The sequence below is a fragment of the Aquarana catesbeiana genome, linkage group LG09 (assembly GCF_042186555.1).
Source record: "Aquarana catesbeiana isolate 2022-GZ linkage group LG09, ASM4218655v1, whole genome shotgun sequence".
In the NCBI taxonomy this organism is placed as follows: domain Eukaryota; kingdom Metazoa; phylum Chordata; class Amphibia; order Anura; family Ranidae; genus Aquarana; species Aquarana catesbeiana.
Window position 1 is genome coordinate 298918322 of NC_133332.1, and position 26563 is coordinate 298944884.

At 41.0% G+C, this 26563-nt stretch overlaps 1 protein-coding gene across 1 annotated transcript in view; it reads right to left on the minus strand.

The window, feature by feature from the left end:
• The window catches only part of HMCN2 (hemicentin 2), a 318398-nt gene that overhangs the window by 217551 nt on the left and 74284 nt on the right, over positions 1–26563 (minus strand). Inside the window, exons 8-15 of the mRNA XM_073600486.1 lie at positions 24049–24312; positions 20533–20677; positions 19876–19997; positions 18752–19018; positions 15384–15525; positions 11462–11589; positions 11266–11379; positions 10055–10195 (exon numbers count right to left, since the gene is read on the minus strand). Of these exons, the coding sequence (XP_073456587.1) occupies positions 10055–10195; positions 11266–11379; positions 11462–11589; positions 15384–15525; positions 18752–19018; positions 19876–19997; positions 20533–20677; positions 24049–24312 (1323 nt within the window). The remainder of the gene's footprint in view (positions 1–10054; positions 10196–11265; positions 11380–11461; positions 11590–15383; positions 15526–18751; positions 19019–19875; positions 19998–20532; positions 20678–24048; positions 24313–26563) is intronic.

Sequence of the window (26563 nt, forward strand, 5' to 3'; positions counted from 1 at the left end):
TTTAAGGAGGTAGAATCTGTACAGGAATCACTGTTTGCAGGCCACAAGGCACCATGGGATACACTGTATAGCCTTTAGAAATTGAAAGTGATCAGCAGAGGAGAAGCTGCAAGGCATTAAGGGAATCCAGGAAGTCGTGGAAAGAGATGGGCAGCAGACAGGCAGCACTAACAACATGAAAGGAGCTTTTTCAAGTAAGCTAATAATGGATTGTTTGTGTTACATAGTAACATTAACTGTCGTTAAGATTGAAAAAAAACATAAGTTCAACCTGTGGTGTGTGAGTGTGCTTGTGTTTATTTCAATAGTACATTGTATACCCCTGTATGCTGTGGTCGTTAAGGTACCCATCTAATAGTTTGTTTAAACTATCAACGCTCCCTGCTGATACCATTGCCTGTGGAAGAGAATTCCACAACCTTACCGATGTGACAGTAAAGAATCCTCAACGCAGTTTAAGGTCAAACCGCTTCTCTTCCAATTTCAGTGAATGGCCACGTGTCTTTTTAAATTCCCTTTCACTGAAAAGTTTTATTTCCCTATGCTAGGGTCACCAGTACAGTATGTGTACATTGCTATCATATCCCCACTTATGCATCTTCTCTCCAGAGAGAATAAGTTCAATGTTTGTAGTCTTTCCCCATAGCTGAGATCCTCCAGTCTCTTTAATAGCTTTGTTGCCCTTCTCTGGACTCTCTCCAGTTCCAGCACATCCTTCTTGAGGACTAGTGACCAGGACTGGTGACCAGGACTAGTGACCAGAACTGGATGGCATACTCAAGATGCAGCTGGACCAAAGTCTTGTAGAGTGGGAGAATTACTGTTTTATCTCTGGAGTGAATCCCCTTTTTATTGCATCCCAATATTTAGTTGGCTTTGTTTGCAGCAGCTTGGCATTGCTGTCATTGCTGAGCCTGTCATCTACTAGGACCCCCAGGTCCTTTTCCATCCTAGATTCCCCCAGATGTTCTGCCCCTAGCGAGTAACTTGCATTTGTATTTTCAGCACCCAAATGCATCACCTTATATTTTTCAACATTAAACCTAATTTGCCATGTAGTTGCCCACCCCATTATTTTATTTAGGTCTTCTTGTAAGGTTTCCACATCCCACGCAGAAGTTATTGCTCTGCTTAACTTTGTATCCGCCGCAAATATTGAGGTTAAGCTGTTTATCCTATCCTCTATATTGTTTATGAATTAATTAAACAAATATGAAATAAATTGTAGCGCTAAAAACACATGTATTAGTAGTAAATATAAAGTTCAAAGTGCATATATGCGTAGTGTGCCAAGAAATAAAAACAAATATGTAATCCTAAAAGGAACAAAAGTCCACAGTGGAAAAGAATAATCCATGTGAATAATCTTGTCTGCTTCCCAACCGTCAGCTTGTATATCATCAACTTAAGCGAATAGATGAAATACGCTTACCAGAGAAGTTGGATTCTACTGCCATAAGCATAGAATCAATGGAGCTTAGTGCCACCCAGGGTGAAGTAGTGGAATGTTGGAGGCAAGGGTAGAGCCTCTGCAAGACTGGGACATCCCCTCTTTATCCGCCAAAGCAGAGCCAAAGATGAATTCCAGAAAACGAAGTGGTTCCTCAGTTCCCCATCTTCCCTTTGAGGAGAACCTCTACTTCTCTTTTCAACCTTCTGCTAGATATTGGAATACCTTCACCTTGACTGGTAGAAGTCCTCAGCACTGGCTGGGTGGTCAGAGGCACCCTTAAACAGACTTGGTCCCTGGACAGATCCTTGGGGGACCCCACTTACCACACCAGACCATTCCAAGTACTTGCTGTTTATCCCCACCCTTTGGACTCGCCCCTGTAGCCAAATTTCAATCCAGGTACTCACCCTATAGTCCATGTCGTCAGACCTCAGTTTGTAAACATAAACGTCTGTGGGGAATTGTATCAAATGCCTTTGCAAAATCCATATAAACCCCATCAACAGGCCTTCCATTCAGGGGGGAATCCGGGGGAGGGGGGAGAACGGGCAATTGCCCCCTGAGACACTAATGAGCGGGCGGGCCAGTCAGTGGGTGAGTATGCTGGTGGGTTAACAAACGCGCAGGTCAGTCAGCGGGGGATGGCAGGTGAGTGAGCAGGCGGGTCAGTGGGTGAGTGAGGGGGGGGTCGGCAGGTGAGTGAGCGGGTGGGCGGGGCAGTCATCTGGTGAGTGAGTGGGCGGGCCGATCGGCAGGTGAACAGCCAGTCAGTGAGCCGGTGGGCGGGGGAGCAGAGAAATGGCATCATCTCTCACTGCCTGCCCTGCGTCACTGCCGTTCCACCCTCACTGTGCAGCCGCGGGCAGCAGAGAGATTGCATTATCTCTCTGCTGCCTGCGTTCACTCTGGCAAGTGACAATCTGCACCTTAGCAGGCAAGTGTGGCAGGTAACATGGCAAATGACAATCAGTAACGTGTGGCAGGTGACGTAGCAAGTGACCATCCGCAACGTGTGGCAGGTGACGTGGCAAGTGACCATCCACAACGTGTGGCCGGTGACGTGGCAAGTGACAATCAGCAACATGTGGCAGGTGACGTGGCAAGTGACAATCAGCAACATGTGGCAGGTGACGTGGCAAGTTACAATCATCAACTTGTGACAGGTGGTGAGGCAAGTGACAATCAGCAACGCGTGGCAGGTGACGAGGCAAGTGACAATCCACAACTTATGGCAGGTGATGTGGCATGTGACAATCCACATCTGGTGGCAGGGAAGTGACAATCCACATCTGGTGGCAGGGACGTGGCAAGTGACAATCCGCATCTGAAGGCAGATCGATGTGGAAAGTGACACACTGGGGGCTCCCACTGATTCTGCATTATGGTGAGTTGAACCATTTAATTTTATATTACAATGTAATAATAGAAATAATGAGCTTCAATCATCCTGACACCATATCAACCATGGTGCAGTGATGATGAAAGCGCTAACACCAGACATTGCCCTGATAAATTGCCCGCAAAAAAGCGTATTTTCTGGCAGTGCCCCTCCCAAGACTAGACTCTGGATCTGCCCCTGCTTCCATTATCTAGATGACAGCTCAATTCTTCATAGAATGTTAATAGTCTGGTCTAATAATGGTCTGGCAAGAAAAATTCTTCATGAGTCCATGCTGATTACTATTAATGATAATGTTTTAATCACTAAAATCTTGGATATAGTCCCTTATCCCCTCCAATAGTTTGCAGACTATTGATGTTAGGCTAACTGGCCTGTAGTTCCCAGGGATATATCTTGGCCCTTTTTTAAATATTGGCGCCACGTTGGCTTTTCTTCAATCAGCTGGAACCATTCCAATCAGTAAACTGTCCATAAAAATTATGAACAATGGTCTAGCTATTACCTTACTGAGTTCCTAAAGAAACCTCAGTGTAAGCCATCTGGTCCTGGTCAGGGCCATCTTTAATATTGGTTGGACCCCGGGAAAACATTTTCTTGGCCCCCCCCTCCATGCAATTTCACTCTCGACCTGTCTGCACACCATGGACTGGGGTGGTGAGGGGACCCATCAATAGACAGAAAACTCCTAGGGATCCTAGAACTCCTGGGATCAGTGGCAGTGCTGGGGGGAGGGGAGGGTGTGATCAATGGAAATGCTGGGTTTTTTTTTACCGCCTACCAATATAAAGAGGAGTTTCGACACTGGCCACCAATTTAATAGAGTTTTACACTAACCACTAATGTAATAGAAGCATTCACAGTAACCACCAATGTAAGGAGGGATTTATAGTGACCACTAACGTAAGGGGACCTTCACACTGGCCACTAGTGTGAATAAAAGGATTGTACCCCAAGCCCCAATGTAATGGGAAGGTTTACACTGACCACCAATTTAAAGGGGATTTACACTGACCATTAATGTAATAGGAACATTCACAGTAACCATCAATCTAGGGAGGAGTTTACACTGACCACTAATGTAAGGGGGACCTTCACATTGGCCACTAGTAGGATGCTACACCAAGCCCCAATATAATGAGAAGATTTACACTGACCACCAATGTAACTGAAAAAAAAAAAAAGTGCTGCCCTTAAGCAGATACACAAGAGTTCCATTAATTGGTAATGACACCCTCACGCATCTGCTAACATGTGCTCTGCGTGTGATTTTAAAAAAGCATTAGGGACTTTTACTTAAAACAGGAAGGCTGACAATATGGATGCTCTTGAATAAAAGTACTTTATTGGTTACATGGGTACACAGGTACAGGCTATACTGACACGTTTCGGCTAAGAAGCCTTCATCAAAGCAGTTAGGGACTTTCTTCTGCATTTCTAGCACATAGAAATAGTTGGGCTTCCCTAAACACCACCTAGATCTTTATCCACCCTGTCAGTACACCTTTGCATCCTAAAACCCCTGCTAACCTATGCACCCAAAACCTTCCCCATCCTCTCCACTCCAACCCTCCACCCCTTTAACTCTACCTGCCTCCTCTGCTCATCTTTGCACCCATCTTCCTACCTCTATACATCCCCTCCTTGCTTACCTGTGCACCCAAAATGTAATTCCTTCTCTGCCTACCTCTGCACACCCCACACTACCCCCCCCCCCACCAATTTACTTACCTTTGCAAAACAGATTGATGTTAGGCTGAATGACCACAGTTGGAGGCAGGACTTTCAAGCATATAGGTGATGTTGGATATGACCTCGGGGGGCATGTTATACATATGAATGCTGTCTCTATTTACATATGAATGCAGCCTCCCTGAGTCCATTTACATATGAATGTGTTGCTATTGACATATCAATGCCGGTTGTTTACATGTAAACACAGGGTCATCAGGTGAGTCACCGTTACACACCAATAGGGCAGAGCAGGGCAGCATTAGTAGTAACACTTCACACTGAGATATCGGGACACAGCACAGGACTAAAACTAAAGGGACAAGGGAATTTAAACCAGGATAGTTGGCAAGTATGAGGTAGCTGCTTTGGGCACAACGATGACAGGGCCCAGGGCAGCTGCCCCTTTTGCCCTGCCTTAAAGACGGCCCTGGTCCTGGTGACATATTTATGTTAAGTGTTTCAAGTCTATTTCTGATACTGTCTTCTGTTAGCCACGAGGGTGCTTTCTGTGATGTTTTATTAACATTACAGTCTTGGTTACTATATCTCCCCTTTTCCTTTGTGAAAGCTGAGGATAAGAATGCATTTAAAACCTTTGCCTCCTCTTTGTCTTTTGTAACCAAATTCCCTTCCTCATCCTTTATGGGGCCAATATGTTCTGTTCTCACTTTCTTACTGTTAATATATTTTAAAACTGTATTGTTTTTTTCTTTTTTACTTTCTCACACTATGTGCCTTTCGTGGTCTATTTTAGCTGACCTGATTGTGCTCTTATTGCATTCTTTGTATTGTTGGAATGCTGACAATTACCCCTCAGTCTTATATTTTTTGAAGGCCTTCTCTTTTGCTTTTATATGCATTTTTACATTAGAGTCCAGCCACCCAGAATTCATTTTAGCTCATTTAAATGCATTTCCCATTGGAATGCACTGGCCAATACCTTTATTTAGTATGCTCTTAAAGCACACCCATTTTTCCTCTGTGTTCTTTGTTCCTAGGATTTTATCCCATTTAATATCGTCTTGTTATTACAATGCGAATGTTATAATGTTACAATTCTCACTGCAACGTAAAGTGGCAGAAGTGATTCAGCATTCTGGCCGCTTTGCATTGCCTAATGCGCTAGGGGGCAGTATGATGCGCAATTCATCGCATCGCATCGCACTGCTCCCTTTTTTTTTTTGTATGAGCTTTATTTGAAGTGTAAAAAAGTACACTTCATTCACTGCATTGTCTGACACTGCAATGTGATTGGGGCCTGTGCGCTGTGATAAGATGAAGCATGTCCGCATTTTAGTGCAGTGCTAGGCTGCATTGCAGTTTGAATGGAACACATAGGAAATAATTGTTTCCTGTCTCCCTGCAGTGACAGACATGTTACCATGCTGCAGTAAAATGTTTGTCAGCGCACATAGTGTGAATTGGCCCCTAGCCCTGTATATTTTCATAGAAAGAAAAAACACGGACAGTAAGAAAATAAAATAAAAAATTTAAAGCAACAGTGCACAAATAACAACCAAGCACACAAAAACAAAGAGCACTAAATTAAAAGGTTAGATCACGTAAAAAAAAAAAAAAAAAAAGCCCCTATGCAATCCATGAACGCCAATTTCATAATGCTAACCTAGTCCAATATTAAACGTATGCATTTATGCTCTTCCCATACCTGTAGTAGACATGTGCGCCGTCAATAAATTTGTTTTGTTTCGTTCCGTTTTAGAATTAATTCGTATTTCGTAATTCGTGTCTGAAACTTTGTACGAAATACGAATTTTCGTTAGGTTCGTTAACTTTTCGTAACAATTACGAATGTTCGTTATGATGAATTTATCATTATGAGGGGCTCCCACCATCTCCGTGCTGTGCTGACTTCCTGGATTTTTAACTTTTAGGTTCGTTAACTTTTCGTAACAATTACGAATGTTCGTTATGATGAATTTATCATTTTGAGGGGCTCCCACCATCCCTGTGCTGACTTCCTGGGTTTTTAACTTTTAGGTTCGTTAACTTTTCGTAACAATTACGAATGTTGTTAGGAATTTGGATCCGAAATTCGTAAACGAAATTTCGTATTTCGTACAAGATTTGGAAGCATAGAAATTTTTATTTCGTATCCTCCCGAATGTACGAATTTACGGACATTCGTACGAATTTTCAATTCATACAAAACTAATCGCACATGTCTAACCTGTAGGTCATTTGTGCACAGAATGAAGCTTGCTGCAGGCACTTTTAACTTTTTACAGGCCTGTCCTGTCCTCTTTCTTAAAATGGACCAGCCATTAAGTCGAGCACTCCCATAGTGGTACAAGAGCAAGCTTATTATTTATATTTTTTCACAAGAGCAAGCATTATCCCTCTGAGCCCTGCACAAAAAAAAAAAAAGCCCCTATGCAATCCATGAACGCCAATTTCATAATGCTAACCTAGTCCAATATTAAACGTATGCATTTATGCTCTTCCCATACCTGTAGTAGACATGTGCGCCGTCAATAAATTTGTTTTGTTTCGTTCCATTTTAGAATTAATTCGTATTTCGTAATTCGTGTCTGAAACTTTGTACGAAATACGAATTTTCGTTAGGTTCGTTAACTTTTCGTAACAATTACGAATGTTCGTTATGATGAATTTATCATTATGAGGGGCTCCCACCATCTCCGTGCTGTGCTGACTTCCTGGATTTTTAACTTTTAGGTTCGTTAACTTTTCGTAACAATTACGAATGTTCGTTATGATGAATTTATCATTTTGAGGGGCTCCCACCATCCCTGTGCTGACTTCCTGGGTTTTTAACTTTTAGGTTCGTTAACTTTTCGTAACAATTACGAATGTTGTTAGGAATTTGGATCCGAAATTCGTAAACGAAATTTCGTATTTCGTACAAGATTTGGAAGCATAGAAATTTTTATTTCGTATCCTCCCGAATGTACGAATTTACAGACATTCGTACGAATTTTCAATTCGTACAAAACTAATCGCACATGTCTAACCTGTAGGTCATTTGTGCACAGAATGAAGCTTGCTGCAGGCACTTTTAACTTTTTACAGGCCTGTCCTGTCCTCTTTCTTAAAATGGACCAGCCATTAGGTCGAGCACTCCCATAGTGGTACAAGAGCAAGCTTATTATTTATATTTTTTCACAAGAGCAAGCATTATCCCTCTGAGCCCTGCACAAGCACAGCACTATCTCTTGTTGCCACAGATGACCTCGGCAGCTGCAAGGTTCTCTCTCCTGTCACAACCACTGAACTCATTTGCTCAGTGGAGAGTGCAATGCGCATGTGCAGAGTTCACAAGAAGAGCAGCACTCCCTCCTATCTTGCTACGGGGCATTTGTCCTGGAGAGGAGGACAGGACAGAGCTGTGATGTGAAAACTATCACAAGCGATTGGGGCAGGCATATTTTTTAAATTGGATTCGTTAAAATTTTTCGGAATGGTGTTTGTGGACTGTATAGAGTTGTTTTTATAAAGTTGAACCCCTTAAATAAAAAAGAAACTATGGTAAAGAAATCCCTTAAAAAAAAAACACTCTTCAAATAAAGGAAAAAAAAAAAAAAAAGAGTAGAAATTGTGTCTAAACATCTCAAAGAGCAAAATCGAGAGTTCCCACTTTGGCAAACTTTCCAACAACCAAAAAAATTGCTAATTTTGCAGCTGAATCACATTTTATCCAAAATCCCACCACTCAGCCCTAGTCCAGACTGTTTTTCATGTGATATACGACCATACTTTATAGATCAGGGGTGGCCATCCAGTGGCCCGCAGAGCCCTCTGATGTGGCCCGCGACCTCTTGCTCTGTGATGGGTGGTTGGCAAGCCCAGATCGCAGGTCGCTGATTTGCCTTCCCAGAGCATCAGTGTTGTGAATGAATCTGGCGGTAGAGGAGCAGAGCCACATAAGCCGATGCTTCCTGTATAGCGCCGGCTCCTGTCACAGGCGGACTAATAACAAATGCACTCTGCCTGGGACAGCAACAGCAGGCGATACCTGCATGGAAGACTGTTATTAAAGGTAAGTCTATTACTAAAATCACAGTGTATATATGGGCATATCTGTTCTGTAGTGGTTACTGGGCTGCTTTTTTAAAATTGATCCGGAGGTGTAGCGCAATGCATCTGTGGGTTACCTACACTGAGCCATAGACTTCTGTTATTTGTTGCGGGTTTGATGCACTTTCAGGTGCAATACACCTGCAGGATATAATAGAAGTCTATGGCAACATGCAGCTTACCCGCAGGAAAGCCGCAGGTGTACTGCGTTGCACCCATGGTATGGGTTAACCGCGGTGCATCAGTGTGAAAGCAGCCTTAGGCCCCTTTCACAAAATCTGTTCAACCCAATCAGACCATTCACCTCTATGGAGCAGCAGATGTAAACTGTGTCCGTTTGTATCCGCCTACCTTCAATTCGATCTGCAAAAAAAACAGTAGGGGATCCGTCCCCTTCCGTCTAGGTAGATCAAATCGAAGGGCCCATAGAGTAGAGTGGCTGTGTCCGTGTCCACTCTGCATATGCAGGGTGGACACGGACTTGTCATCCACTGGCTCCGTTCATTGTGGCCCGCAATTGGCTACCAAGTCGCTTAAGTGGCCCTCGCTCTTCAAAAGGTTGGGCACCTCTGATATACACAATTGCTTGGTGGACTTATGTTTCAGCTGTGGTTCACAGAGTATATCACTGTAGCTTAAAGAATAATACATTCATCAATTGTTAAGTCTTGATCAGAGTACTGTAATTAACTCCAAGCAGCCGTTAAAGCCTCAGATTACAAAAGCAGCCTAAATGCCATGAACCATCCCAGGCTGGAAGGGAAGCAATAAATCCCAAGGGAGAGACAGAAGTTGAAAAAAGTGTTTCAAACCGGGTCAGAGCCTGTGGCACCAGGAAATTTGGTCTTGAATACAGAGAGAAAAGAATGACAAATTAGTCCCTATTCAGAGAAGGAGGTATTTTCCACTTCAATAGAGGGATTTTATTCCTTCACTGCCACTGCGATGGAGAACAGCACATTAATATATGTAGACCTGGAGCTCAGTGTAGCAAGGCTGTAATATTGGGGCCTTAACTGAAGGCTCTGAAAAGTCCTTGCTAACGATGTTACAAAGATGAGCAGCCGTAGGCACCGGGTTTTGAGGGGGTGCCAAGGGACCTGGAAGCTTTTTGAAAATATAAACGTCTAAATGTTTTGAAAGAAAAAAGCCATCAAAAATAAATGTTAGACAGTTATCAGAAGGTTCTTTCCTTTGTAGATTGTATGAGCGTAACCGGCATACGATTTTACAGCGTGTAAGAAAATAAATGGCTAAATGTTATGCTGAATCTTGTCCTCTAAATAAAAAAAACTCAGTTTTCACAAATCTTAAGCAGACTATACAGGTAAGGATGCTCAGATTCACAAACGTGACATTATTTACACAAAACACATCTATGCGACTAAGGAATGAAGAATAATGGGTTTACTTACTGCCAACTTCTACGTGGATGATATCAGATGATGTTCCTGCCTCATTAGAGGCCACACAAGTGTATTCCCCAGCATCCTCTGCTGTCACTTCCTGCAATGTCAGCGTCCCCCCATGGGAGCTGCTAATAACTTCCTTGTCACCTGAAATCACACCACAACCATTATGAATTCAACAGTGGCCAAGGTACATGAAATTGTCTACCTGCATTGGTATTACAGTATTAAAGTTTGTCATGGTGTTAGCATAGCAGGCATTTAGGGTCTCTCCCAGTGGGGTGGAATGGCAATGATCACAGAAAGTGAGCTTCCTTTTAGTTCATGTCATATATTAATACCAGGGTATTTCACGGCACAAACTAAGAGATTGGTACCATTGTCATAGAGATGGTGTGTGTGGGTGTGTGCATGCGTGCGAGTGTTGGCTTGCATGCTACCTGGAACACTACACCATTGAGTTGGGTGCATATGCACTCTTTTCTGTTGGGCCTTGTGGTGGCTGCTGAAAGTCAAAATGGTTAGGGTTCAGTGTTCGATGTGAAGGCTTTAGTCCTGTTTGACTGTCCTTTAAAGGAGTGGCATAACCTAATGATGTCCACCCAGTATGTGGCGTTTTATATGAAAATCCACCAGATTTTCTGGTTAATAGATAACCTCTCTTGTGTTAGGAATTAGGCTGCTATTGCTGTTACCATTGCTCTTCTTGTAAAGAAGTTCTTTCCGACCCCTGGATAAAATAAAAGTTCAGAACTAAATACCCCCTCTGGTGAGGTTTAAGCCTCCCATGTGCTCCCCATAGTGTTGGGTGTCTGTGTCCCCATTCCATACACCATTGTACTAATTTTGTTAAAAAGAATAATACCATTGAGGTTAAAAACAATACTGAATTAGCATTTTAATTTCAAAGTTTTATCTGCATTCTCCTTTTTTAACATTGTGGGCTCCCTGACTGATACCACGACAAATTTGAGGCTTTGGAGATGTTGGGATCATCTTCCTGTTCTAGCTGTAAGATTGTAAAAATGTAGGAAGAAATCTCCGACAAGGGGATACAGACAGAAATAAAATCCATGGGGCTGAAGCCAAAACACGCTGCATGTATATGATTGTACTGATATTTTACTGGTCCAGAAACGATTTGGTGCAGTTTAGGAAGATCATTGTCATTAGAAAATCAACCACACAGGTTGTAGCATGAAAAACATGGCTCTTACCTTTGTACCATATGATCAGTGGCTCAGGCAACCCCTCGGTGCTACATTCTAACACGGCGTCCTCTCCTATGGGCACCTGCAGCAAAGACTTTACAGCGGTGGCTTTAGGACGTTCTGCCAAGTATAATGCCAGGATTAATCTAATGTTCCATTTAAAGAGCCACACAATAAAAAAGCTTTAGAGCTAAGCACTTACCAGTGTATACTAGAGTTACTGATTGCACATCTGTCCCTAAATCATTGGAAGCTACACAGCTGTAATTCCCAGAATCCTCCTGGCTTGCATCCCTAATCAGTAGGATGTTACCGTCAATTATTGTGTGTCTGCATTACAAAGAAAAAACAGAGAATAATTTTAAAGTAGGTTTCCTCTTACTTAATTTAATTCTGTTGGTCAATTAAAACCCCGAATGATCACATGAACACAAAGTCCATTCTATGAGGCTAATTCTGTATCCAATCTTTCTTAACAGCTTTTAAAGGGAATGCATGGTGCTTTTATTTTACAAAATAAATGTAAATAAAATAAATCAGATTATAATGTCTTAATATTTTTTAAACCTTGCTATGTACAGCTTGCAATCATATGTACATCGCAGCAGCCATATTTTCTCATCACATACTCTGCTTCGTGCTGCGCAGGGCTACTCAAGTGTTGTGCTTTACTGTTCCTTCTCACAATGCAAGTATGTGATTCAAAAAGAGAGGAGCGGCGCCACTATGAGTGCAGTATGTCAGTTAAAATTCAATGTTTAATAAAAGTAAAATCAGCTCACATTTTGGTGAGATATAATGTGCATGGCATAAGTAGCTTGGGCTCCTGTAGTCCAGCTTGGGAGCGTTGGTGGTCAGCAGTTCCCGGCATACGCCTAATGAAGGAGCATGCATGCTCCGAACGCGAGCACGACCACGCCTCCCGTCCATCACCGATTACGTGCTTGTTGTGTGACTGTCTTCAGCCTCGAAGCCTTGGGAACCACCGGAGACGCCAGGAACTGCTGGCCACCACCACTGCCCAGTTGGACTACAGGAGCCCAAGCTACTTATACTGTGCATATTATATCTCACCAAAATGTGAGCTGATTTTACTTTTATTAAACATTGAATTTTATCTGACATACTGCACTCAGAGTGGCGCTGCTCCTCTCTCACCCATATCCACAAAGTCGCTTCTGCTCTTTACAGCTGGCTGTCCACACTGATACAGACCAGAACCCCTAAACTCTGGTCTGGTCTCAGCAGTGAATGAACTTTGCCTACTGGCACACCTGGACCTTGGAACTATTTCCATATCGCAATAGCTGCGTTTTTAGCTCTCCATTTTTTTAAATTTTAAGTATGTGATTCAGCCTACTTCCTAAACATAATGGACTTCCAGTGTAGGTGATAGCTTACATAACAGTTGTGAAGAGATAAAACCTTTCTATTTATTACAATAACAAAATATGGAAGAGCAAACTTATAAAAAAAAAAAAAAAAAGATATGCTAAGACTTACATTAAAGAAAACTTGTGCTTTGTCCATGCAGGGCAAAGCAACAGGTTCACGTTAATCACGTTAATTTTCTTTGGTTCTTCAGCAACAGCTGCCAGGAATGAAAAGAATGAAAAGAAATTCCCTGTACTTCTGTGTATAGGGATCACGTGTCTCACTCCCCTTCCTCCCACATAGAAACACTCATGCTTGTCAACAGGCTGCTTGAACACAATCAACAGAGTTGTCACATGGAGTCTCAGCCCTCCATCCTCCGTCCTATTTAAGCTCAAACTAGGATCAGCTTGGAATGTACACAGATCTACTCATCCTCACTTTCGCTGAGTAATGAAGTGGTAGAGTAGAGTAGGAACTGTGGTAAAAGCTGCTGTTGTTGCTGACTTTAAAGTAAACATAGTCCTTTTTTCTGCAAAGGCAAAGTACTTAAAAGCAGAACCTCCCAAAGTGACCTCTCCAGCAATGTAAAATCCACGATCTCCCTTACCACCCACATAGGCATCTTTGCCCAGTGTGATGGGTTTGGTGTTTTAGGCCATCTTGATTGCCCGTGTGAAAGGGGCCTTACTTGCTTCACATGCCTCCCTCAGTGTACAATCCAAAGAAACATACTAGCAGACAATTAAAGCGCTAGTAAAGTCAGTTTTGTGATTTTTACCTACAAGTAAGCTTATAAGAAAGCTTACCTGTAGGTAAAATGAATATCTCTTAAGCGTGCACTGTTTAGGAGATATTCACCCTCGATGCAGGCGGTGACTTCACCGGTGCATGCACTCTGAAGTCTTGTCCGGCTTTGTCCTGGAACCAAGAGCTGTGGTTTACTACTGCTTTAAAGTGGTTGTTAACCCACTGTAAGGACTTTATATAATTCTCCTTGTCTCCTAAGGATATGTGCTCCTGTGTGTGTGTTTTAAAAAAAAAAAATTACGATTATACCCAATTTCAGAGCACCAATTGACACTCATGTAACCCACCGGCTCTCTCCTCTCCCCATCTGACAGATGCAGCAGGCGGAGCCGAGATTCCTCTGCTGATGCCAGTCTGGAGGGGAGGAGAAGAGAGGTGGCGGGTCACGTGAGCATCGATCGGCACTCTGAAATTAGGTATAATCGTCATTTTTTTTTTATAAAACACACATAGGAGCACTTATCCTAAGGAGACAAGGAGGATTATATAAAGTATTAAATGTTATTTCAGCAGCAGGAAGGGGGGGGGGGGGCGGGCCCTGACACAGGAGCCGACAGGAAGGGAGGGAGAAGGGACAGGGGGTGAGGAGGACAGGAGAGACAGGAGAGCTGCAGCTGACGGAGTGGTCACGTAAACTGACCACGGTGTCAGGACTCAGCAGCCATAATACACCGTGGTCAGTTTACAAAAGGAGAGGGGAGAAACTGTCAGGATCAGCCAGGTTTTTTAGGTGTTACAGGGGGCCAAATTACACAGCACAAACACTGTGCTGTATAACATGCTTTAAGGGAACAGGATCCAATATTTTTTTTAGGTTAACAAACACTTTAGGGAGCTTTTATTCCAGAAGAGACAAACTAAGTCTCTTTTGCAATAAAAGTCTACCTGCTAGCAATTTTTTTTAACACACTATATCTCTGCTTTAAAGCAAACATTGCATTGATGACTCCACATACACTATACTATCTCTTTAAGCAGGGGTGTTGTTTGCTCTGTCTGACACAAAGATAATCGCTAAAAGAAAGATCTGCTAATCTCTATATAAAATCTAATTATGAAAATATAAAAAAACAAGCAAATATGTCAAGGTCACAAAAATGACTTTCAGATAAACGTTCAGATCAGGCCTCTGTGTTCCACGCTGATCGTGAGACTTCCTGGACTCACAGTGGCGTTCTGTGACTTCATTCCTCTCCTTCCAGCGAATGGTGACTACAAGTGGTGGAGCCTGCAGGACGGCGGGACCTCCCAGGGCTGAGTACTTCATGATGAGCACATTTATTATCATCTTCTTGTGAGTGTTTTTAAGCCTATGCTCAATAAAATCCTATATTAATACTACACTCAGGTGGTGCCCCCCCCCTTTCTCTTCCTTTACACGTCTTTCAGAGCTGGGCAAACTCTTAGGATGGCTGCCGCTTACAATTACTTCACTTATTATTGATGATTTAATGGCCTTTTTGGACTTAAAGACTAAGCTTGCCCCTTTTTTTATGTTAACTACTTTTCAAAAGACTTGTTTTCATTTAATTTAATTTTGGGTATATACCCTGTGTGCGCCAGACTCTTCTTATCTCAGTAAGGAATCCAGAAGCTAATGGAGATCACTGGAGTAGCAGTGTCTACTTCAGTGATTTTCAGCTTTCAGGTATATCAGGTATGGTATATACATCATTACATTGGTCCAACCTGGACCAATGCAACTACATATAATATATCCATACCTAAAATTCAACTATAAATTGTTAAAATAAATCTAGTATACAGTATACATAGGACATGTGGAATATGTCATATCCCAAACCAACCAATCATAATTTTATTTTCAGCTTATGTGATTGGCTGCTGTAACATGACATCTTTTCTCTGCACACTCATTCAAATAAACCCCACTTCCTGTAAGCATACACTAAATGGTGTATAATTTTTTTATGGCATACTTGCTGTCATCGGTGAGGAAGGTGTCCCCGTGTTTCCAGGAGATCTGAGGTTCAGGGTACCCTGATACATCACACTGGATCCTAACCTCCCCTCCATGGGACAGTTGGCTGGAACTTGACTCCATGCGTATCTTTGGAGGCTCTAAAATACAACAGATGGGTTACACAAATTGGTACTTCTGGATATTATAAATGATAATTAAAGCATACAAAGATTCAAGTTTTTAATATTTTTCATGTCAAGTTGAATTACGTGCAGTCCCAGGTGCTTTTCGTTGATTAGTACAGGTATAAGTAAGTGTAAACTACAGATGGTACAGAGCTCCCTTCTTGTATGTTATGCAGCCTATTTTCAGCCTTATGTCAGTTGTACTATAAGATATTCAAAAGAAAAAATGAAAACAGATGTTTTCACACAATCTGTGAGAGCAAAAAAAAAAAATAGTACTTTTGCAAATCATTTTTTAAGATTCCCTGTTGGCTGATTTTAGCAATGGATGACAAGATATTGATTAGCTGTAATTGGCGAGAAATCTCATGTATGAAAGAATCTAACAAGAATACTGATATCACAAAGATTACAGATTTCACAGTTAGAGGGTCTGTCTATCCAAAAGAAGTATTTTGGATCTAGGTGCGCTTATCAGCCTTTGACTTCTTAAAAGCCTTGGATACTCAAACACTGAGATTTTCCTGAAATCATTCTTGAGTCAGTTTCTGTTCACTTGGGAGTTTTAGCTGTTGATTCCAGTATTCCTGGTAACATTCTCCATAATATGCAATATAAAAACAAACCCAGCAGGGAGAGTGGGAACCCTCATGATGGGCGCAGTAGGTGTGCAGACCAAGGAACTCTGCACAAAGATCTCACTAATACAACCTCCAAGAGATAGAAAGAAACTGTAAGGTGGTTTAACTCTCCAGCATCTACCAAAAGATGATATATATATTTTGTGTGGACTGACCTTTTAGGGTACCAACAGACTTTAGAGTTACTAATAGATTGTCATACAAAATATGTACATTTGCAATATTTTTGCATGTAGAGGTGGGAGGAAGAGCTCTGCATGGGCTGGCTATCTTAGAGGAAAGTAAATGTGATTAGCCAGGAAAAGCCAACCTAACTTCCCCAAGAAAAGCAATCCTAAATTGTTTCCCCATGCAAGCTCAGGCAGGAGGTATAAATAGACATTCCCTGGTCTAATGCCGCGTACGTAAAGCCGGTTTTGCCGTCAGAATAAACTCCGAAGGTTTCTCCGACGGAATTCCATTCAAGCGGTCTTGCCTACACACGGTCAAACCAAAGTCCGACCGTCCAGAACGCGAAGATGTACAGCACGTACGACGGGACTAGAAAAAGGAAGTTCAATAGCCAGTAGCCAATAGCTTCCGTCTTGTACTTGTTTCAGAGCATGCGTCGTTTTTGGTCCGTCGGAACAGCATACAGACAAGCGGTTTTCCCAATAGGAATTGGTTCCGTCGGAAATATTTAGAACATGTTCTATTTCTAGGTTCGTCAGAATTTTGGAAAAAAAAAAGTCCAATGAGGCATACACACGATCGGAATTTACGATGAAAAGCTTCCGTCTGACTTTTTCTATTGGACATTCCACTCATGTGTACGCGGATTTACTGTAACAATTTGGTTGAGCGAACGTTATGCTTTTCATTGTAGGTACCTTAATGCTGGTTAACAACATGTGACAGTGGGTGAATGTACAATTCAACCTCCCACATGAAAACAAATCTGGGGCAGACTGCAGAGCACTTCATAAAGCCAACTAGGTCAGTTGTGCAAGCTTACAGTGGTGAAAATAATTTTTTGATCCACTACAGATTTTGTAAATTTGCCCACTTACAAAGAAATGAAGGGTCTATAATTGTTATCATAGGTGTATTTAAAATGATAGAGACAGAATATCAACCAAAAATCCAGAAAATCACATGATACAAATGTTATAAATTGAGTTACAGTTCAGTGAGTAAAATAAGTATTTGATCCCCTACCAACCAACAACAATTCTGGCTCCCACAGACTGGCTACAGTATGTGCTCATGTGGTACACAGATCAGTCCTGTCAATTTAAAGCAGAGTTCCACCCATTTAAAGGCAGCAGCTACAAAATGTGTAGCTGCTGACTTTTAATAAAAAGATTTTATGGGAAAAAAAATAAATAAAAAGACGTGGCTTAAACTGTGCTACATATTGGGCGTGGCTTAAATGGGGTGTGGTTTAATAGAGTCTGAGATGACTTACATAGTGCTGAATGTAGTAATGTTAAATAGGGAATATACAGTGCGGAGTCTATGGCAGTGGGTAGTATGTGCATGTGAGGAGTGTGGAGTGTACAGAGGTGAGTAGTATGTGCAGGATGGTGTCAGTAGGGCAGTGGACGGTGTCAGTAGTTCTTTATTTTCATTATAATTTTTTTTACAATTGTATTTTTAAATTATTTTACAATTTGCTTTTTTCATTTTTGGATTTTCCCATTGATTGTGTGTGTGTGTGGGGGGGGGGTAGTGGACAGCGTCAGTAGAGCAGTGTGTCAGTAGTTTGTTTTTATTATTTTATCTATTTTTTACAATCTTGTTGTTTATTATTTTCTTTAAATCATTTTTTAAATATTTTTTTCACAGTGCTTCTGGGGAAGGGGTGGAGAGTATGTGGCGGTGATGGTGTCAGTAGGGCAGTGGATGGTGTCAGTAGTTTTTATTTTTACATATTGTTTTTTTACAACTTAATTGTTTTCTTTTTTTTTTGTTCACAATGCTTTTTTGTGGGAGGGGGTTAGGGCAGTGGACAGTGTCGGTAGGGCAGGGGGGGGTGTCAGTAGTTTTTTATTTTATATATTTTTTTATTACATTTTTTATAATTTTTGTTTACAATTTCATTTTTATTTAATTTTATTTTTTTGCTTTTTTTTTTTTTCATCAACCCTGTTGGGGGGGGGGGGGGTTTGGTGAGATATCAGGGGTCTAAACAGACCCCTGACATCTCCTCTTTGGGACAGGAAAAGAGGCTGAGGACATTGATTCTCCACTCCCTTTCTCAGCTTTGAAGGTGAATGGACAGAAGACAGCGGCTCCCATCCATTCATAAACTGAGCAGAGTAAACACACCGGTTACTCTGCTCAGTTTTCACAGGACACAGGGGCGATCTCGCTCACTGCGTCCAATTCAGAAAAGGCAGGGGCCGGTAAATGACCAGTCCCTTCCTCCGCTCGCCATCCAGATCCTCATAGCTGGCGGGAGAGGAGAGGAGGGAAGCCGGCTGCACTTACGGGTGTCCAGGAGTCGCCCCCAAAATGTCGGAGGTTCCCGCACCTCGCGGGAGACTTGGGATGTCTGCTAAATATAAAGTTCTTACCCTGTACAGAAAGCCAGACACTGGCCGTTGTGGTGCCATGGTTGTTCTTGGCAGTACACTGGTACCTCCCAGCATCTCCAGGCTGAACATTGCGAATCTGCAGTGATGAGTTAGACAGGATCCAGAGACGCCCGTCCTTCAGCGCCCTGCCATCGTGCTGCCAGCTTAGGTTGTAACGGACATCTCCCAGCACATGGCAGGACAGGACTGCAACTTCACCAAGTGAAACTGTGACATTATGGTGGAGTGAGATTGTGGGAGGAGGATCTGCAAACAGAGGAAGATGCTGTTCAAATTCCACAGCCACAGCTCTGCTATATGCAATAAACAACATAATGACAAAGAAGCAATATGATAAGCAGTCTCATTGGTTGAACTTGATTAAAGAAAATGTATCATGTTTTGTTAAATTACTTAGATGTAGGTGCAAAACAGATCAGATTATAAATGATTTTTTTCAATGTGTTAAAGTTTTAAGAAACCTTAACTGTAGTTTATAATTATATATGTACATGGGACAGCCATATTTGTTTGTTACATACACAAGTTCTGCTTCCTGCTTTGCAGAGCTACACGATGGTTGTGCTTTACTGTTCCTGCTCACAATATAAGTCAATGAGTCAGGTGACTCACTAAAAACAACTTCCTTCTTTATGTTGTTGATATCTCAAGAAGGGAGGCAGAAAAAATGAGTGTTTTCTCTTTTTTATGTAAAACAACCCCCCCCCCCCTCATAATTCTCATGTTATCAGCATAAAAAGAGGTATTTCTAATCAAATTCAGGAGATCAGCCTTGGGTGACAACGCTGCTCTTCCATATATACAGTACAGTGAGTGAGTGTTGTCATCCTAGGACAGGACGTGTGTATCTGGTAGGATTACCTGGCGAAAATAAAGTAAAATCAGTGTGAACAAAATGAATGCAGTCACCACATTTATTTTTGTTTTTTGGGTTCAGATATGTGAACAATTCAATAGTATTCACTCAGAAAAAAATATATACTTTCCCTTTAAAAGCGGTCTTTTAACCAGGACATTAATGCTGATTGGTTGCTATGGGTCATTATGCTGTGCGTTGCTCTTTTTGTAAATAAGCCTGATAACGTCATTTATTAATCTCCTACCTGCCACAGATACTTGGGTTTGGCCAAACCCTGCTCCAGCATTACTTATAGCTGTACATTGATAAAGACCCTCATGGCGGGCAGAAGCAGATGGAATTTCGTAGGTGGCATTGGTGGGTTCTCTGGGAATTAGTAAAGAAAACATGTTAAAATCATTGTCACAAGAAATTTCAAAGTACATTCCCTGGAATTCATAAAGACTGGCGCAGACAGAAGTGAAAGTGTCTCACGTGTGTTCTAAAAGTGGTGCCGCATGTGCCAAATTCATGTACCTGTCTAGAACTAGTACTTGAATTTGGTGCACGCTGCGCCACTTTTAGAAAGCACGTGAAAACCTTGTCTGCGCCAGGATCTCTCTCTGTACACCAAAAGAGAGTTGTTCTTAATTGGCTCCACTCCACAGGATAGGAACTGTCTGTATTTTTGTTTTTTTAATTAGGTGCAGGCTTTGCACCCACAATGTAAAAGTGGCCCGTTTTAGAACACAAGTCACTGTCAGAACCAAAAGTGTCTCAGATGTTTGATGAGCTTGACACAACACATTAACAAGAGGGATTGACCCCAGAAAAGTGGTGCAGAAGCTTTATTGAATTCCCCTCATTATCTTGATAATCTTTGCATGAAAAAACTATGCAAATAAGGAGTGATTCTACTTACGTAAAGGACAGTTCATTTCCAAGTCTCTCTCCATTCCTGGAAAAGCGAACCTTAAAGGGGATGTCACTTTGAACTGAGCAGGTCAGTGTCAGTGGGTGTTGGTGGAAGCCCTGAATATGTGGCAGCATGGACACAGAAGGGACATCTGCCAAAAGATAAGAAGACAAGAAAATGGATTATAACACAGGTTTAGACCACTATGCATGGTCCTTGTAAAGCTGTGGATTGTGGTAGCTGCGACATTACAATGTCCCTGTGTGATGTACTGTATAGACATATGTGCCCTGGTAAGACTTCTAAAACAGTGACATGGCCTCTAATGGATGGAAACCTTCGCAGACCTCTCTTGCATGTAAGGAACTGGTGGGATTTCCCTTTCTTTTTAGTAAACTATGCACACCTCTTTTGGTGAAGGGGGACAATTGCACCACTGGAAGACACCTGCACTGCGGAACCCATGTCACCCATACAATGCCTAAATCCTAGATTTTTCGTAGGTTTCCATCTATGTTTGTAGTTAGGCTGGTCATATATGCAGTGATTTTGACTCATTTTCAATATTGTGATTACATCAAGAAATCCGGAAAGGCGTGACTTATTTTCAGCAATCCTATGATCATTTTCTTTTGGTCAACTCATTCGCAGGTGGAGAGAAATCTCATATATCTTTGAGCAAATCAAAGGTTGTTTCTCTATTCAGCATTAAAGTACTGCTGTCCAGAGAAAAATACAGAGGCTGCCATTACCATCTCCTGAAAAAGTCAATGGGCTGGCTATGTTTGGTTTTACTACTTTTGAGTTAACAACCCCATACAAGCATGCAGTCAACTAAAGCCAGACAAAAGTCAGAATTCCTCACACTTGGGTTAGTATTTTGGAAGGCCCATCAGCATGACAGCCAGGCAACTAGCACTAGCAGGTTTAAAATGAGAGGTCTGCATATTTTTAATGACAGGCAAACTTTAAGATGTCCATGCACAGGCAGATTACAAATGATATAACATGTTGCAGTGATAGAAGTGGAGCTATACTCTACTGCTTATTTTTTCCTCTCTTTTTTTTTTTTTGCATAATCTGTTTTTATTGATTTCAAGAGTTAATTTTAGAGAAAAAAGAGATACACAGTAAGAATAAAGCCAGTACCATGAAGCAACATTGTATCCAAATATGTCCTGCAATCAATCGTTTGCACCATATGATATGGTTTACACAGAGGTATTAAACAGTATATCATAGACCTTCAAACATGTACAAGTTTTGTTAATTAAAGCACCTGAGGGTCAGAAAAGACACCCGCTGTATCAGTGGGTGTCCTATGGTGGCATATCATTATTATTATTATTATACAGGATTTATATAGTTTACGCATATCATATGCCATTGATATCACATATCTAATACCAACATGCATTGGAGTGCGCACAGGGTGTGCCGGCTGTGCCTGGGCACACCCTAATCACCCCATGCACATTAGCATTATCAAGTGTGCCAGCGGAAAGATAGGAAAGAACTCCCTCTTACTGGCTCTGCCATAGGAGAAGTGCTTACGGACTTTTCTTTCACTGTGCCAGCAGGGAGATCAATGTTTCGGGGCCATATATATGTATGTATATGTGTTTTTGAGTTTTAGGGTGCACACCCTAATGCAATAGGTTGCGCACACCTATGCCAACATGGTATCAGAAAATAGTAAGGAGAGAAAAAAAATACAATGACAACAAAGACCAAAAAGAAAAAACAAAAAAAGAAAGAAATACAGAGTACAGAAATAGCCAGACAACCTTACTAATTCAAACTACACAACTTCTCTTAAGATCTATAAGGTGACTAAGTATCTCAAGCTACCTCTCTCAAGTATGTGCTGGACAAGTAGTCCTAATATTAACCACTTAATGACTGGAAGGATTTGCCCCCTTAATGACCAGGCCATTTTTTTGTGATAAGGCACTGCGTCGCTTTAACTGACAATTGCGTGGTTGTACGAAGATGTACCCAAACAAAATTTATGTCTTTTCTTTCCCTACAAATAGAGCTTTCTTTGGTATTTGATCACCTCTGCAGTTTTTATTTTTTGCGCTATAAACAAAAAAAAGAGCAACAATTTTGAAAAAATAACTATATGTTTTACTTTTTGCTATAATAAATAGCAACCCAAAAAATTTCAAAAAACAAAATTCATCGGTTTAGGCCAATATATATTCTTGTACATATTTTTGGTAAAAAAAAAAAAATCGCAATAAGCGTATATTGATTGGTTTGCGCAAAAGTTATAGCGTCTACAAAATAGGGGATAGATTTATTGCATTTTTATTATTCATTTTTTACTAGTAATGGCAGCGATCTGCAATTTTTAGTGGGACTGCGACATTGCGGCGGACAGATTGGACACTTGTGACACTTTTTTGGGACCAGTGACATATTTACAGTGATCAGAGCTAAAAATAGCCACCGATTACTGTATAAAAGTCACTGGCAGGGAAGGGGTTAACACTAGGGAGCGATCAAGGGCTTAAGTGTTCCCTAGGTAGGTGTTTCTAACTGTGGGGGGATGGGACTGACTGGAGGAGGAGAGAGATCGCTATTCCTGATCACTAGGTACAGCAGATCTCTCTCTACTCCCCTGACAGAACGGGGATCTGTCAGTTTACACTGACAGATCCCCGTTCTGGCTTTCTGAGGAGTGATCGTGGGTCGCCAGCCACACGCAAGTGCAGGTCAGATGCACCTGTAGAGGAACTCAGAAGCTCCCTAAACTGATCTCAACTGAAAGTGTGCTGCATTCAACGACCTACACAAGCCCTCAGCTCCAACAGGCATTTACAGACTGTCTTGTGCAACCAAAAAATAATAGATTTTTCAAAAAAATTATAGAATAAAGGGAATGGGATTTTAAAGGTGCCAAACACAAGTTGCTATAAAAATGTTATGATAAACAATTAAAATCTCATATAAACAAGTCTTCATTTTAGTATCCATACAACTACAGATAAAATGCAGTAAACTTCAGCTCGACATGTTTTGCCAAACTTATGGCTTCTTCAGGAGACTTTTTATGGATACTTTATATGTTTATACATTTTTTTACATTTTTATGATTTGTTAGTTGTTTTGTTTTTTTTATTTTTTTTATACATTTATTGCTTTTCAATCTACAGTGATGATGTATATAGTATTCGTAAAAAGTCTCCTGAAGCATAAGTTTGGTGAAACATGTCGAGCTGAAGTTTACTGCATCTTATCTATAGTTGTATAGATACCAATATGAAATTTTTTATATAAGATGTTAATTGTTTATGATAACATTTTTATATTAACTTGTGTTTGGCACCTTTAAAATCCCATTCCCTGTATACTATATAGGGATGTGGTGCCTGTGACTCTCAGACACCCAGCAATCTTTTAGTATTGTCACAAAAAAAATAGCAGAGTTCCACATGAACCATAGTAGCAACATTTAAAACAGACTCGACTTTGCTGCATAATTGAAAACACTGTCATCTATGGTCTGCACTTTACCTGGTATTATGCTGGTGTATGCCACATTGGAGAGTCTCTGAAACTGATATCCATTATGGTCAGCGCCGTTAACTTTCAAAAAGAAGCTTCCACGAGGTGCCTGAAACAAAGGAACTGTCCAAAGTTGTTTGCTATGCTTAACTGGTATGCGCTGAGCTAGCAGAGAAAAGTACGAATCTCCAGAAACGCGGAGGAGGTCCAGGCTATTCACTAACCCCGGCGGAGAGAGACCAGTGCAATTTATCAAGGCTGAGATAGGAATACCTTAAACCAGAAAGAGAAAATGTTGAGATTGTTACAACTGCTTAATGACAATTTGGTCAGCAAAATAACAAGCAGGAAATAAAGTCAGCTGTCTATGTATAACTATGTGATTGGGGCGACAACAGCAGCAGTGTAATGGGAGCTTTGTAGAGCTATGTTTCACAGTTACACAGTAGGTGAGGTTGAAAGAAGACACGAGCCGATCAAGTACAACCTGTGTGCGTGATTATATTTCAGTATTACCTGTATGTTGTGGTCGTTCGGGTGCTTATCTAATAGATTTTTTAAACTATCGATGCCCCCTGCTGAGACCACCACCTGTGGAAGAGAATTCCACCTCCTAACCGCTCTTACAGTAAAGAACCCTCTACGCAGTTTAAGGTTAAACTGCTTTTCTTCTAGTTTTAGTGAATGGCCGTGTGTCTTATTAAATTCCCTTTCACTGAAAAGTTTTAGTGTACGGTATTTGTACATAGAAATCATATCCCCTCTCAAGCGTCTCCTCTCCAGACAGAATAAGTTCAGTGCTCGCAACCTTTCCTCATAACTAATATCCTCCAGACCCTTTATTAGTTTTGTTGCCCTTCTCTAGACTCTCTCCAGTTCCAGTACATCCTTCCTGAGGACTGGTGCCCAGAACTGGACGGCATACTCCAGGTGCGGCCGGACCAGAGTCTTGTAGAGTGGGAGAATTATTGGTTTTGTTACCAAAGACTGTGTCTAGCACCTTACCTTGTTCATGCGACTCATGATCTCTAGAGAACCTGCTCACTCAGGGAAAGATGAGACAGATTACCACAATTTAAAGAGAACTCCTTTACATCTGTAGTTTTTCAAAGTTTTATAGTTCATGAACCGCATACCTAGGCTAGACTTTGTGAATTTACTTTTTCGAGCATGTTAAAATTGTTTTAAGGGTTGATTGGCACTTTTGTGTGCAAATATATATATATATATATATATATATATATATATATATATATATATATATATATATATATATATATATATATATATATATATATATATACTGTATTTCCTTGCACATATTTTTACACCATTTGTACTTTGTTGTTTTTGCCACATATGTCATTTGGTTTCAAGTTCCACTGAGGGCTGTTAATAAGGTATTATAAGCTTAGGCTTTGGTCATGTGACTTGTGAGGGAGCTCGGAGCACTGGCTTCTTAGCTTCTTAGCAGAGGTAAATATTTTGCTTCTTAATTTTCTATTTCTTATTTTAATTACCAAGATTAAATAAATGTAAAAGGCTGTTCAGTTAAATACGGAACTATTTTAACTCTCCCAGATATAATTTCTCTCTCAATTGAAGGTTAAAAGCAAATTCCAATTCGTGATCATGCTGTTAAAATTCCCATAGTTTCAAATTATTAATACATGGAAATATTTTGTCACCTAAACAGAACAGGGTAACATCGTGCTTCTAATAACTTTGCTTGTGAAGGAATTCGCCAGTATGCACGAATGAGTAGAGACTGTTTATGAAAGGTCTTATTCAGTTTAGTGTAGTAGCTCTAGCCATGGTATTTTATTTTTTTTTAAGATATTGTTTATTAGTTTGTAAAATAAATATGTACAAATACATCAATAATAAAGCACTTAGAACCCTTACAGAGTTATGCGCTATACACACGATCGGACATTCTGACAACAAAATCCTGGATTTATTTCCGACAGATGTTGGCTCAAACTTGTCTTGCATACACACGGTCGCACAAATGTTGTCGTAAATTTCGAACGTCAAGAACGCGGTGACGTTCAACACGTATGATGAGCCGAGAAAAATGAAGTTCAATAGCCAGTGCGGCTCTTCTGCTTGATTCCGAGCATGCGTGGAATTTTGTGCGTTGGAATTGTGTACACACGATCGGAATTTCTGACAACTGATTTTGTTGTTGGAAAATTTGAGAACCAGCTCTCAAATTTTTGTTGCCAGAAATTCCAACAACAAATGTCCGATGGAGCCTACACATAGTTGGAATTTCCGACAACAAACTCACATCGAACATTTGTTGTTGGAAATTCCGACCGTGTGTATGCGGCATAAGTGTCCTGAGTATTTTAAAGTGTACAATCGTTACATAGTCAAGCCCAATGATACAGTAAAGAGTCCTAGCTATGGTATTTCATACTTCGGGAAGGTGGGGCTAATTCTATCAGGTGACTAAATATAGACATTGATATTAAAGCTCACTTCAGTTTTTTTTTTCCAGTTTTGGATAGGGGAAGGC